This window comes from Euwallacea similis, chromosome 8 (genome assembly GCF_039881205.1).
Source record: "Euwallacea similis isolate ESF13 chromosome 8, ESF131.1, whole genome shotgun sequence".
Lineage (NCBI taxonomy): Eukaryota > Metazoa > Arthropoda > Insecta > Coleoptera > Curculionidae > Euwallacea > Euwallacea similis.
Window position 1 is genome coordinate 3,242,648 of NC_089616.1, and position 13,688 is coordinate 3,256,335.

Below are 13,688 nucleotides of genomic sequence, written 5' to 3' on the forward strand. Positions count from 1 at the left end.
AATCAACTTCTCTGCAAACTTGTGCACGACGCATTAGTATTATTATTAACAAACACCTTTAATTAATATAATTCCGGAACACACTACAGCGAACAATGCTGAAAACTTTGTTAAGCAGAGTTTTCGAGTTAGTTTGGGTAATGTAACTTTTATGGTAACTAAAGACACCTAAGGGAAACTCGGCAATATACATAATACATACGTTTGACGAGGTATCTGGAAGGAAAATGGGTGATGATAATATGTTGAAGACAAGTTCTCTCTCCCATCTCTTTTTTCGGAAGAGTATTTTAACCTTTTTGTTTTGAGTGTAGAAAAATATAGGAGTATTTTTGTACTTTTTGCACACCTGTGCAATTATTCCACTCCCGCGCGAATCGGCCAAAGCATTATGAGTCATTATTGGTGACACCTCTGCCGGAAATGCACGAAACCGCCCGATCGCAGTAGATATTTGGGAACAAAAAACAGCACCGTGATTTTCTTAACCTTCCTCTAGTTCCGCATAAACATCATTCCATGTGTTGTTACGCACTATCAGGACTGATTTTGATATGCTTATAAATTCGCTCCTATCGGCGAAATAAACAACTTTCGGAGGCTGAGAAATCATCCCTTAAACCTAAGGGATCCTTTTCGCTTTGATTAATTGGTATAAATTGATGTCGAGCGTAAACTGAAGCCAAGTCGTCTAATTTAATAATCTTCAGACAAAAATCATGAACCGTTATGGAATCCGACGATTTCACAGCATGTCAAGCAGAAATTGTGACAAACAAAAATATAAATTAAGTTAATTCGTCTCTGACAAGGGTAAATAATGACAAAAATCCAACCCTTTTGCATTGTTTCGATTTACGAGCCATTTAAGAAGAGACCTTCTGTCATAAGAAAATGGAACATGATGATCCACAATTCACTACCTTTTATATGTCTCTATCGAAAACTAAAATAAAAATAAATAACGACGGAAATGCGTCCTAAATCCACCCTCTCTTGACCTAATAATTCTGGATGTGTCCCGAGCAGTGGCTTTCCAGCATCCCCCATAACTATAAATTCCTCTTTGGGGCCCGCCCTCTAGAAATATTAGAATTTTGATTATTTGCAAAAAATGCTTTAGTGGAGGATTATTATGGTACTAATGACAATAAAAATGTATTTATTCTATATGTGATTTTTAAGGCTATAACTTAAACAGGAAAATTGAAGCATTAATATAGAACCATATTTCAGAGCGTTATATGGGGGCTAAAATAGCCGATTTAAACGTATTCGATAGGTATAGAGAGGCTCCTTCAGTTGAAAATGATCGGTATATCATGTTAAGTGCACTGCAGACTCTGTTATCTTACGGTAATGGCTCTGAATATCCCTCTCGAGTATGATAGGATTCCGGATCTGCATATGGTCCAAACGAGATCCGGAAGTGAGTTAATATCCGCAGGATTTTGTCATAGTAATGTAGTTTTTAGGTCACCTTCAAATTGTGGTGATAATTGGGGAATTTCCTTTTCCTATATAATCCTGCAAATAAAGTCGATCTCAGTCGAAGGTAATCACGACTACGTGGTCTCTACTACGTAATTTGTTTTCGCAGTCTAAACACGCCCTAATCCCCATTATTTCCCCAAAGGGCACGTTCGAAATTTTTATTCACCAGGCAGGATTGTCGCTGCACCAATATTATTTCTGCGATACGTTGCCGGGATTTGGAGTATAAGACCATATGCGACTATAATCCACTTATTATAGGTTGGAGAGGATCGGGGAATATTTTCGTAAAAAGGTAGGGATTACTTATACTTGGAGGCTGATGGATTTCTCTGGTGGAGTGGGACAAAGAAAAAGAGCAGCAAATTCGGCGCTCGGGGGCGATATTTCCTGACGTAAAGCTAAATGTTTCGCAATTAGAAATCATGGGGCATAAAGGCAGAGAAGATACGAGGAAGGACTATAATTCGGTTTCCCCGAAAATTAATATCGCATCAGTGACAAATTCGGTCCCTAGATAAAATTGCCGGAGCAGAACAAGTGTGTCCCCTGCTCACGTCTTCTCAATAATTGGATAATTAATTTTGGAAAGCGAAGCTCTTCTTGCGACTCGTATATACCCGAGAGTAGCTAGACTAAACTTGGTAATGGATATTCCTACCTGATTGGTCAGAGAGTCACGTAGGGTTGCTGTAAACTCCCATAGAGAGGTTATTAGCATTTACTGGGCGAATTTACCCCATTGGAAAACACGATCAATTTCCACGTCGGATTAATTTAAAACTTTTCCGAACTGCCTAAAACTCGTTATGAACATCGAAAATCCGTAAAGCCGATCCGATGCGGGCCTTAACATATTTATATGCTGCTTAGCTCCCTATAATCGGCAATTTTCAATGCTTTCCCGCGTAACTACATAACTTTCCGGAAAAGCCCTTGCCAGGATTCCGCCCTTGGCGACATCTAGGCTTCGTTACTTTACATAGGATAAATCCATGTATATGGTATACTTTCCAATTTTCTTTATAATCTTTTTATCGGGGTCAATATCTACCCTTAAAATGTGGAGGTTTACGAGGTTTTTCTTGTGGAAAATAATGTTTGAGATTCTTATGGAAGCTTTGGGCCGCTTGGAAGTGAAGTGAAGAAAGCGTACTTTATGCCTCAAACTAACGACTCAATGATGAAAGCCCTTTTTGTGTGATTTTAGCCCTTTTACCCAACCCTGTTTGACCATTTGATTATGATTTCAATAGCAATTCATCAGCGTTGGAATACAAACAAACACGACATCTTTTGCCATAATTGTACTTATTCAATTGAACAAATAGTGATAAGGAATATAAACATACGTATAATTACCTCTTCCCAGAAACTATTGCTATAAACAAAGAAAATGTGCTATATATTTAACATTGCATTATTGTTGTTTGCTAATGAATGTGACTTTTAAGTTCAATAAAGAGAAAGCAGTTTGTTGACTTATCGCTGATGAATAAGAAGTAATACTGTTAAGAAAAGGTATTTCCCACTTCTATTGGGTACGCGGGGCTATTTTTATTGAATGAAGATTGTGGCACATACGAAGATGTCTTGCGAAGGTTTAAATGATTATTAAAAATAAATAATTTCCAGAGATGTATTCAGTTCAAAATTACAAAAATATGAGATTTACTAGTATTGTTGTTTAATCTGGATTTACAGAGATGCTTTTCCAATGGTTTCACTTAAAAAATCAAATTTCTGGATAAAATGGCGGACATTTTTTTCTTATGTGAGCGAAAAATCCTGACTATTGTAATTCACTATCGCGTTAATGATTAGGAATTCAGTGGAATCACGTATATTCAAATGACTCGGTCGGTGACTAGTTAAACTGAACATTCCTAATAACCTTGATGCAAAGGAAGCTGTTCCAAATTCCGGTATTGTTTATCCGTTATTTATTATACAGTATATTACAGTAAAACAACTGAGATTTCTAGAAAATACGGCGACGAGTAGGTATTTCCTCTCTAATCAAGCCCGGCCAAGGTATTAAAATTTGTAGATACATCGTAGATTTCAACTTCTATTGCTGGGGAAATTTACTTGAGCCTCGATTACGCAGATGAATGACCATTCCGGAACTCTTCACACTTCCCAAAGCAAGAAAAATGAATACATATTGGCGAATTAAAGGGGATTTACAATTTACAGCCTCTAGTAAACATTCCGAGCGTTGGCTTGAACCGGTTCTGTGCACTGGAAGAGAAAAAGTACCTCACAGTGCTCGATTTGAAGCGTATAAAAACTCCGTTTAAATTTGATTCACATCATATTCCGCTCCGAGTTTGATTTGTTATTATCATCAATCCTCAATCAACAGTTTTAAATCCAATTCGTTCTGCGAAAAATGAAGTTTTTCACTGTTTTCCTGCTCGTGCTTTTGGCCATGAGTGCAGCTTTCGGTACTGCTGAGGCTGGATGGCTCAAGAAACACCTGAAGAAAGTTGTAAGTACTCTTTTACGTTTTTTAAGGTAAATTATATATTTTTTAAAAATAAAATTTGTCTCGCCTAGGAAAAAGGAGTGAGGAGAGTGAGGGATAGGGCTCGTGAAAACCTAGATGTTGTGGCTGGATATGCAGGAGTGGCGGCTCAAGCCGGGTTGGTTGGGAGATAAGCCGAAACTTAGGAGGAATTACCTATCAGGATTATTATTTATTTGTGAAGACATATTATGTATTTTTTTAAATTTTAATATACTCTAGATTAGTAACGATTTCTGTTGGTTTTATTTGCACTTAGGCTCCGCTCCTTAAAATACGAAAATTTACAACCAGCAAATAACTTGTAATTTGTTTTCACATAAAATTCCTGTCGTTAAATCATATCTACCACTTGGTTTTTAGCACTTCGAGGGAAAATGGGGTTTGAAAGGCTATTAACATACCAAAGCAAATAGAAGTTTTTGGTATAAATTATGCTCCACTGCCTTCATAATCCGTCACAAAGCATTTTGCAAGATCTAAAGCAGACTTCAGCAAAATTGTTTAAAAATGGAATCTCGCTTCCTTATTCTGCTCATTGTTGCTTTTATGTGCGCATTTTTAATTAGTAGCGGTGAGTGTACCATTGACGTGATTAAGAGTTTTTTTAAGGTAAGTTTACATCAATCTGCCTAAAATTTAGTTAAAGAAATATCTTGAGGGGAGTGCGGGCAAAAAATAATTAATTTGGTTTTTGTTACAGAATTTATTTAACGGACAGAATGAGCAAAATGCCAAGAACGGACGTCCTGGGTTTCCAGGAAATGGAGGATGGCGAATTTGAATTTAAAGCCTTAGAGTTAGCATCTATTAATATCATTAATTATATGTGTTTTATACCGATATTCTAATACTATAAAGACAATTGACAAATAGAAAATATTAAAAAAAACCTTTGTATTTCAAAATATTACATATAAAATAATCCAAAATTATATCAATAACAAAATGTTCGAATTGTTTCCATATATTACAAGATTTTATTTGAAAAATGGCTATTTTTGGACAAAATGGCGAGAGCACCTTCCCACTGAGCTATTTTAATGTCCTAGGTAGAGGAAGATTATTTTTCTAAAATTTATAATCATGATAGTTGTAAATCATCTCTAGAAACACTTCTTAATCTCTTTAATGCAATAAAACAATAAGCAAATTATAATAGTTTTTCAACGGATAACTAAAGTTTCTGGACAATATGATGGCGGAATTTTCACTCTGCGTCTTTCCTCTAATCCAGACTGTCCAAATCCAGGTTATTGGGATTCATAGCCTCCGCCAGTTTTACCGGAGCCTCATTGGTTGCAGCACAGAAACCAAATTCCCCTACATGACACACTGCAGCCAACAGAGGAATCACTGTTTTGACCACTTCACAAACCTTATCCAGAGCTGCAGTTATTTTATTCGCGTGCCCACCCATGGAGTTTCCAATTTTTGAGGCCATTTTTCCAAATTGGAGGAGTAACTGCCTCTGCAGACACAGCAATGGACTCGTAGAAATACTGGATATAAGAGGTAACTTACCAGCCATCCAGGATCTTTGGTATCATGGTTTTGATTTGGTAAAGGTTTGGCTGTTGTTGTAGTAGGCCATTTGGTCACAATGGCCTCACCTCCATAGTAATAACCCTCGGGTATGTTCCGGGCTTTAGTTGAAAAAGCAGCTAAGCCTAAGAAACCGAGGATAATTAGGGATTTCATGCTTGTTGGTTCGTTCACACGACTGTATTTGGTATTTTATACTATGTGGTTTTGAATAACATGTTATTCCAAAGTAGAGCTATCTAACCACGAACTTTATCCATCCAACTTCCTCTAGATAACTAGCAGTTTTTGTTATTACAGCTCATAAAATAACTCCATAATCCCGAAACATATTCGAGAAAATTAGCATATGCGTGTTCAGTTGAGTGGTCCTGCAGGAAAATTCAGTTGAATTCTCTCGTGTGTTGATCGAGTTAAAACTAACAACATTTATTTGACTTACAAATTACATACGCCAAGCAGTTTCTCTTTAAAAGCCAGCTCAGTTCATTTCTTAATGGAATTATCGTTTATGTTTACTTTTGACGGGAGAGGCGAACCGACAGAGGCTCTGAAACCGACAGAGGCTCTAAAACCTTCCATCACTGCAGCGCATAAACAGGTTTTCAAATATTTGACTAGGGTTATAATAGAGCTCAATTTACTCCTCTATGCCTTAAGGAAAAGTGTCATTTTATAGGCTGAAAGGGAGGTTCATGTGAGGGCCCCTTAAGTTTGTTGTGTTTCACAACATCCCAAATTTGCCGAATAGACTAACTTGCAAATTACCTAGGCGAGGAGATTACTGTATGTAAAGGGAGTATTAACGCTATTTTCTTAACGAGCCCTCTTTGTTTTGTTGTCAATCTCAGACTAACTTTAGGTAACGTATTTACCGAAAAGCCATTCACAATTTTGTCAAGAATATTATAGCGATTTCAACTCTGCTTAAACTCTCTCCTGACCCACTCGCAAGTTCAACCCTCACCCCCAAATACCTATGAAACGGGAAACTGAGAGGGACAATAACTGGGAATTAATTTGCATATGACTAGTTCCTTAAAAAGCTAAACCGAGCTCAGCGGGGCGGAAACCCCTTCGTTCATAATAAATCTGAGACATTTCTGTCCGCGTAAGCCTCATCCTCACCTGGAAATCCTCCATTATTTAGTGTGCGGTGGAGAAGACATATTAGAGCAAAACAGGACCCCAAAATTAAATTTCAATTCGCTGCCCCCACGCACAGGGGTAATAATTACACTCGCTTGACGTATAGAGAATTAATAGCCCTACAACAGATATGTGGAAGTCCTTTTGAAAATCCTATAAAGGGATTGGAGATAAGGGACTGGAATGTCGGGGATTCGAGAGAATTATCTACTAATCAGGTTACGATGATATTTATAAAATTATTTTAAAGGAGTTTTTTGTGCGGTTTCTTGATGGAATGGTGGACGATTTTTTGACTAAGAAAAAAATCTCGATCTTACCATCTACCTCCTCCATTAGACCTTACTTAGTGTTTAAGCTTTAAAGAGATTAAATTAAATAATTACCGGGATAAACATCGTGTAAAGCTGAAAATACTGCGAAACTTTTCGTGTGGCCCACACTAAATTGGGCTTTAATCCCCCATCCCTTATGTTTAAACTAATTAGGGTTCATGATTTTATTAGACAAAATTCCTCTTGGAGGTAGAAAATGCTTTAAAATTTCTTTCGTTAATAGTTAAAGATGGAGTAGTTTTATTTATGTCCACTTAGTCGCATCGATAAACTAAGCCGATTGCCGAGGAAAGCTTTTAACGGTGCCTATTTATTAATGTGGAATAGGATTAAATGGACTTTTTATTTCCCAACACCATCACGCTCCATTAGCACTTTTTTCCCATTTTCCGCAATTAAATTTTCATTATGTGAATACCCAAATTGACGAAAAAACATCTTTTACCATTAGAAATATACGCAGCTAAACCTCCGCCATAAAGAACCATCTGGAACACTATGTTATAGATTCTTCGAGCCCCCCTTATATACTTCCTTCGATGACGCTACTACCCCAGTTATATATTTTTATCCCCTGTTGATGGCTCCACACTATACAAGGGGAGGTTCGACCTTCGAAAACACGGAATGTAAATCGCAATTTGGGTGGCGTGCAATGAATGGGAAATTGGGAAATTATTGCCCTTTGCATGAACGCTGCCTACCCTTTAAAACCTTGGTTTGCAGATTTTATTACAGGTTTTATGGCCATTGCTAATAGGGGTATTGAAAATTAAAAATTTGGCATTTACGACCCAAATTTAGTTTCTTGACACGATGACGAAGGAGGAGTAGCAGGAAATGGAACTATGATACCTGCTTTTAGCTAGCAGTCATTTTTGGAATCTTATTTCTAATTTCTGTTAAACGGTGAAAAATGCGTATTTTCTTTCTAATTTCGATGACAAAAAGTCTGAAACTATAATTCTGATAGTTTGCCAGAATTTATCATTTAAATGAAAGGTATGCAGACGAAACTTGGGTCATTTTTAGGGTGAATTCGGACGTTTTTTTTCTTGTTTCTGATTACACATTTTTAAAATATATAATTTGTTCCAACGATTTATGCCCTCGTCTTTCGATATTTATTTAATTTTCAATTTTTACCTGCAGCTCCCAAACTAAATGATTTTTCTTTGCATATATGATTTGAGAGAATTGAAGGTCTGAGAAGATCTTCGAAAAGAAAATCCCAGTAAAGTTTTCGAGAAGAATTTAAAAATCTGTGACTTGCTTCAAAACGTTCAATCATTCATGTGCGTTTAATAAATGATTCATTGAAGCAGGTTTCAAGGACGAAAACGCGATACGTGCCTTTGGCTAAATTAACGTTTTTTGACACAGATTCATATATAAGCTCTGATTAACGGTTTAATGTGGGAATTTTTTATTTCATGATGGAACAAATTGTTCATTTCGAGAGAATTAAGTTTGTTTTATGAGTGATAGAGGGGAGGATTCATTTTTCTTGATACAAAGGCGAATGACTATGTATTTTGATGATTGATGAAATATTGATGCTTTTTATATTTTTACTAATTGAAACTTTTTTAATAGCGGCACAAACAAATACATTTTCAATTAATAAAAACCCAAAATTGATACCTGCCGCCGTTTCCCAGATATTACTGTTCAAATGAAACGTTTTCAGATGAAAGCCCTGAAGTTAATCACTGTGGGGATGAATTTCGAGGGGTGAAGAATCCCTCTAGAAGGCGTTATTTTGCATTATTTTATTGGTGCCGACAAAATCTAAGAATTGACCCCTATTGAGGAGATTTTCCGATTTGATGATTTCTGACGCAGACTCATATGTGTGATTAGAGATTTATGGGGGCAGCCTTTGTTTTGAGGGGGTAGGAATTATGCATCTGAGCCTGTTTGAATTATTTTAGATGAGTCGAGTCCACTTCGGTGTTAGTAGAGGTGAGGATTAAGTTTTCTTGACGTAGTGAAGAAGGAGATTTAATTTTCTTTATTGACGACACATTTAGTCTGCCAAATTTTATGTTTTTGGTGTGTTTTAAGAGGGCATGAATAGTCGTTTGTGCCAAGTTTATGGTTGGGGCGAAGGAGGGGATATCAGTTTCATTTAACCCCTCGAAAATGCCCTTGTGAAAAGTACACAGTATGATTCCACAGGTAATCTAATATGTAACTAAAGCCTGCCAATTGAATTTTCCTCAAGTACTGTTGTTAATAAGACTGGGGGTTAAAGCCTTTACAACGCAATATTGAGAGATTTGCTTTGCCACAATAAAGGGCCCTTTCTAGTCTCTGAATAGCTGACGTATTAGACCCAATTTGAGCGTCTATTCCATGAATTTATTACCATACACAACTGTAGGTAATTAAAATTTTTATTGTCAAAAATTATACGCTTATTTTCCGGGGGTAGGTAATAAAACGATCATATCGGGAATTCTCATTAATAAATTGCCCTAATTGTCCAATTTGTATTTCTTTGGGTTATTAAAGTCCTCCCTTCGGGGAGATATTATTTTATTACCTCCTTTTAATGCCGTGGGGCCTTAATTCTTAACTTGGTTATAAAGCAATCTGTATAATTAAGAAAATTCAAACTTATGATTATTTCCCCCCCTAAAACAACTCACCACCAACTAAAACCTTTCGACCGTACTTGAGTATCCGTACCGAAGCCATTCATGCCTTAAAAGCCCCATTACGGGGATGTTTATTAATACAAGTGATTTGCATGCGGATTTTTACGAATCGACATTCGAAATTCACCCTTATTGCTTCGGGATAATAACCGAAATGGGGTAGTAGAGCCACGCGAAAACAAATTAGGCATGCATGCTACGGGGTCATTCGAGCATTTAGGGGTGAAATGTAGCGTGATCTTAGAGGATATTTATTTCCAATTTTTAGGTATCTAATAAGCACAAAATAGAAAGAGAGCGGGAAGGATCTTTCAGCCCTTTTGTCGCATATGTTGGCCGTTATTTACGCAAACTCAAAGCGTAACATTTCTTTTCCGCCAGCGGTATGAAGGATAATAAGGGATTTGGTCATTGTGTGTGTTGCAAAGTACACCTACAAAGGAAGCAGGAGTATCTTATAGATCAAAGAAACGAGAGATGGGTTTTATGCTTGATTTCATAAAAGTATCGAATACATATAAAAAGATTTGATATGACCACAGATGAGTAATCCCTTATGGGGACTGGCCTAATTAAGGATCATATCGAAAGCCTTTGATCTGAGCTTTAGTTTAATGAAGTTCTGATACGGTCCACTTTGTACAGGGTGTAACATATCATCATGGAGATATTTCAGGGCCCGATAGTACTTGGCAAAATAATTGAAAAAAATGCTAATAGGCCCGTGGTCAACAAAGCACCATTTTCAATGCACAAGGTGGCAAAGTTTCACATTTTTTCTCATAGCGTTGTTCTGCTTCTTTAAGACTTTATATATTAAAATGTTAAAACCGTAGGTAGCCATATACACGTTGTTATGTTTTTTGGGTCATGTATTATTTTACGCTTTGCATCTTTTTTGGAGCATTTTGTATGGACTCTGATATCAAATTTATATTTCTTTTTCAATTCTTCAACTTTTTCGTCTTTATCAATATTTTCGTAGAACTTTAAAAAGTATTTATTCATGTAAATTCAGAATGTGAAGAAAGTAAGGAAGATAAATAATAATCCGGTTCAGTTATCAACTATCTGAAGCAATTTGCAGTATTTCGTCAAATTTCTTTAAATAAAAATGATAAAAACTGTTGAAAATGTCCGCCTCTTACTGAGATGCAGGACTCTAGTCTTTGCTTCATAGACCAACGAACTCTCTCGAGTATTCCAAAAGCATTGTGGATGATATTGCAGGAATTCACTATTTTTTCGCAATTCCACTTTTGTTACAATTGAGATCTGATACACCAATGATTTCAAGTGTCTCCAAAAAAAGTCCAGAGTATTCAAGTCAGGGGATCTAGAAGAGCACGGCTGAGGTCCCCTTTGATCTATTCAACGGTTTTGAGACGTTGATTCAGGAACTCTCTCAGTTTCATACTGAAATGGGCTGGCGCACTATCATGCACGAACCACAATTGGGTTCTGCAAAGAATTGGTACCTTATTCAACAGGACTGGAAGTTTTACTTTTTGCTTCGAAAATATGTAGGTGTTCGAAATTTAAAAAATTTAAAGCATACGTGAGAAAAGCGCAAAATGTGAGAAAAATGTGATCCCTTAATATCGAACCAATCAATCATGGTTAATCGGCGCCCTTTTGACCGTGGGTCTATTCGCATTTTTTGAAATTATTTTGCAGAGCACCATTGCCCTGAAACATCTCCAGGACGACACGTTACACCCTGTATATTGCGAAATTTCTTGGGCTTACGCTCTTTTCATCATTACCGAAACAATAATAGAGGGCTTACGTTTTAGAAAATATTATTTGATCCTGACAAATTGGGAAGGGTTCATCAGAGCGGCCAATTAGGGGAGGCAAGTCGGACCTGAGGGTGAGCCGTTCTCTGGACAACAAAACTGACACATGTTACACGCACACATTTTGAAATGAAAGTTAAATTAAATAAAGGTGAGTTTTTCGGCAAGAGGGGGAGCTTGGAGGGTTTCCATGTGCTACTGCTGCGAGTTTCCGTGTGTCGACTGCAAAGAGACGAATATTAAAAATCGGCAGACTTCTTAAAAGGTGAAAGCCATTGGAGTAAGTCTCGTCTTAAAATTTCACAGTTAAAATTTTAATTTCCCCTCGAATTTTCCCAGCAAGGGAAAGACGAGAGCTTAGCCGCAAAAGTAATTAAATGTTAACTAAGTGGATTTCACGGGATTTTCGTTTGAATGTAGTTTTTCTGTCTTTTGATAAGTAATTATTTTTAATTAATTGTTTTTTGGGGGCTTAACCGAAAAGTTTGCTTCTTGTTAGGCCACCGGGATTTAACAGTACGTAATTTAACGACGACCTGGGGACAAACTTTAGCCGAAAATTAACGGCTTACGTTTTAGTCTGTTGTGAATTTTTAAGAAAACCAGACCTTATCTCTCCCTCATACACAATTTTCGTAATGGACTCCGAATGAAAACGTTCGGAAATTTTATGTGGTTAGTTCCTCCCCGAACTACCTACCTTTTGTGAATAAATTTTAATCAGAGCTAAAGGTTTGCCTGGGGCTCCTCTACGTTTTATGTTCTTCCTGGAAACTGTGCACTAAGCGATAATGTAGTTTTAATGATGGCCTTCGGGGCCTTTATACCTCCATGTCTAGGAAATCTCCTGTTGTCGCAGACTCGAATGTTCAATTATTGCCAATTCAGGCCACGCAAACACATCCCTGAAAAAATACCAGCTCAGCTATCCCTTTTTTGTTATTTGGAGAAATATCCGCGTTGAAACGTTAAAACTCGAAGAAGAATTGATTTAAGTTTACTTGTTTCTTATTTTCCCGTTGTTTACGAAACGTGACGGAAACACAAAGGACCTCAAAGAACAAATCCAGAAACAAAGCTGAAGGTTTATTCAATCATCTCAGTGGTTTTTTTGCGGGTCTGTTAAGGCTCTATTATCGTGTTAAATCAATCCCTCCAACGTTTTTTAATTGTTTTGATGCTTTGTCATTAGAACGCCGATTTGCGAGCGAAAAAAATCGTAAAAAATGGGCGCCTCAAATTAACTTTACACCAAATTTGCCTTACCTTTTGAAATTACACTTTTTATACTTTTATTTTCAAATTCCTACTTTACCTTAATTTTTTTAAAACGATTTCATGACGACTGGAGCGATAATTAAATGAATAATATCAGATGGTTAATTTCACTTTTTGTCCAAAATCAAAAAGTCTCTGACCCCCATTTGCACTTACGCCAAACCAGTCAAAATGGCATTTCTCTCCGTGGTGGACTGAGTTTTGCGCAGTCGCAATAAATTGCGCAATTGCGACACGATCAAAACAAATGATATGCGGGTGGCAATGACAAGCAAATGTGACGGCAGTCGTTGATTCAATTTTGAGTTGTGGCGGTTCTGAAATGTTGAGAATACTGGAAAGAAACATTTCTTTGGATGCTGAGAAATTCAAAACTATATGCTTTGGTAAGAAAGCTAAATACACTAATACAGAGAGAAATGTCCCATCGTTACTGTCAATTTATTTTTATAATTATCGCCAGGCTCCAGAAATGGCAAAACGAAAGGTCTGTGTTTTTGAAAAATGTCACCGACATCCATAGTGAATTTTCGCATGTTGAAAATAATGAGTTTTATCGTAACGAAAGCGAATTATTAGATAACCAAAGTAATCCAGGCGGCAGGAACAATAATACTAGAATGTACTGTAAAAGGACGCAAAGCAAAATCTAGCTCTGTAAAAATTGCGACAAAATAAACGTAATTTATTATTTTATTAAAACACACGGTGTCTCTCAACGTAGTGCCATAAATTCAACCACGTATTCGCGGTCAAAAAATATGACGAAAATATCCCTTGAGATACCGAACAACTAAATTCCTTCTCTCTGTTCACCCTGGATCTTTTTACAAGGTGAGAGAAAAATACATTTACACATCCCAAGTCGTGGTTGGAGATGTGATGTAGTGAGACT

At 36.8% G+C, this 13,688-nt stretch overlaps 1 protein-coding gene and 1 long non-coding RNA gene across 3 annotated transcripts; one reads left to right on the forward strand and one right to left on the reverse strand.

The window, feature by feature from the left end:
- Positions 1–3,734: 3,734 nt before the first annotated feature.
- LOC136410292 (uncharacterized) lies at positions 3,735–4,926 on the forward strand. Its single transcript, XR_010752226.1, has 3 exons — positions 3,735–3,988; positions 4,057–4,636; positions 4,728–4,926. It is a non-coding gene; the product is annotated as an uncharacterized lncRNA (long non-coding RNA).
- A 112-nt stretch (positions 4,927–5,038) lies between these two features.
- On the reverse strand, positions 5,039–12,447 carry LOC136410291 (uncharacterized). Of its 2 annotated transcripts, XM_066392374.1 has the most exons (6): positions 12,216–12,447; positions 6,698–6,837; positions 6,338–6,546; positions 6,012–6,249; positions 5,549–5,940; positions 5,039–5,495 (listed from the first exon to the last, which is right to left on the reverse strand). In XM_066392374.1, the coding sequence occupies exons 5-6, from the start codon at positions 5,723–5,725 to the stop codon at positions 5,253–5,255; spliced, it is 420 nt and encodes a 139-aa protein (XP_066248471.1). In that variant the 5' UTR covers positions 5,726–5,940; positions 6,012–6,249; positions 6,338–6,546; positions 6,698–6,837; positions 12,216–12,447; the 3' UTR covers positions 5,039–5,252. The 2 variants fall into 2 exon arrangements, with proteins under 2 accessions (XP_066248471.1, XP_066248470.1); XM_066392373.1 differs by having other exon boundaries at positions 6,012–6,546.
- Between the last annotated feature and the right edge of the window lie 1,241 nt (positions 12,448–13,688).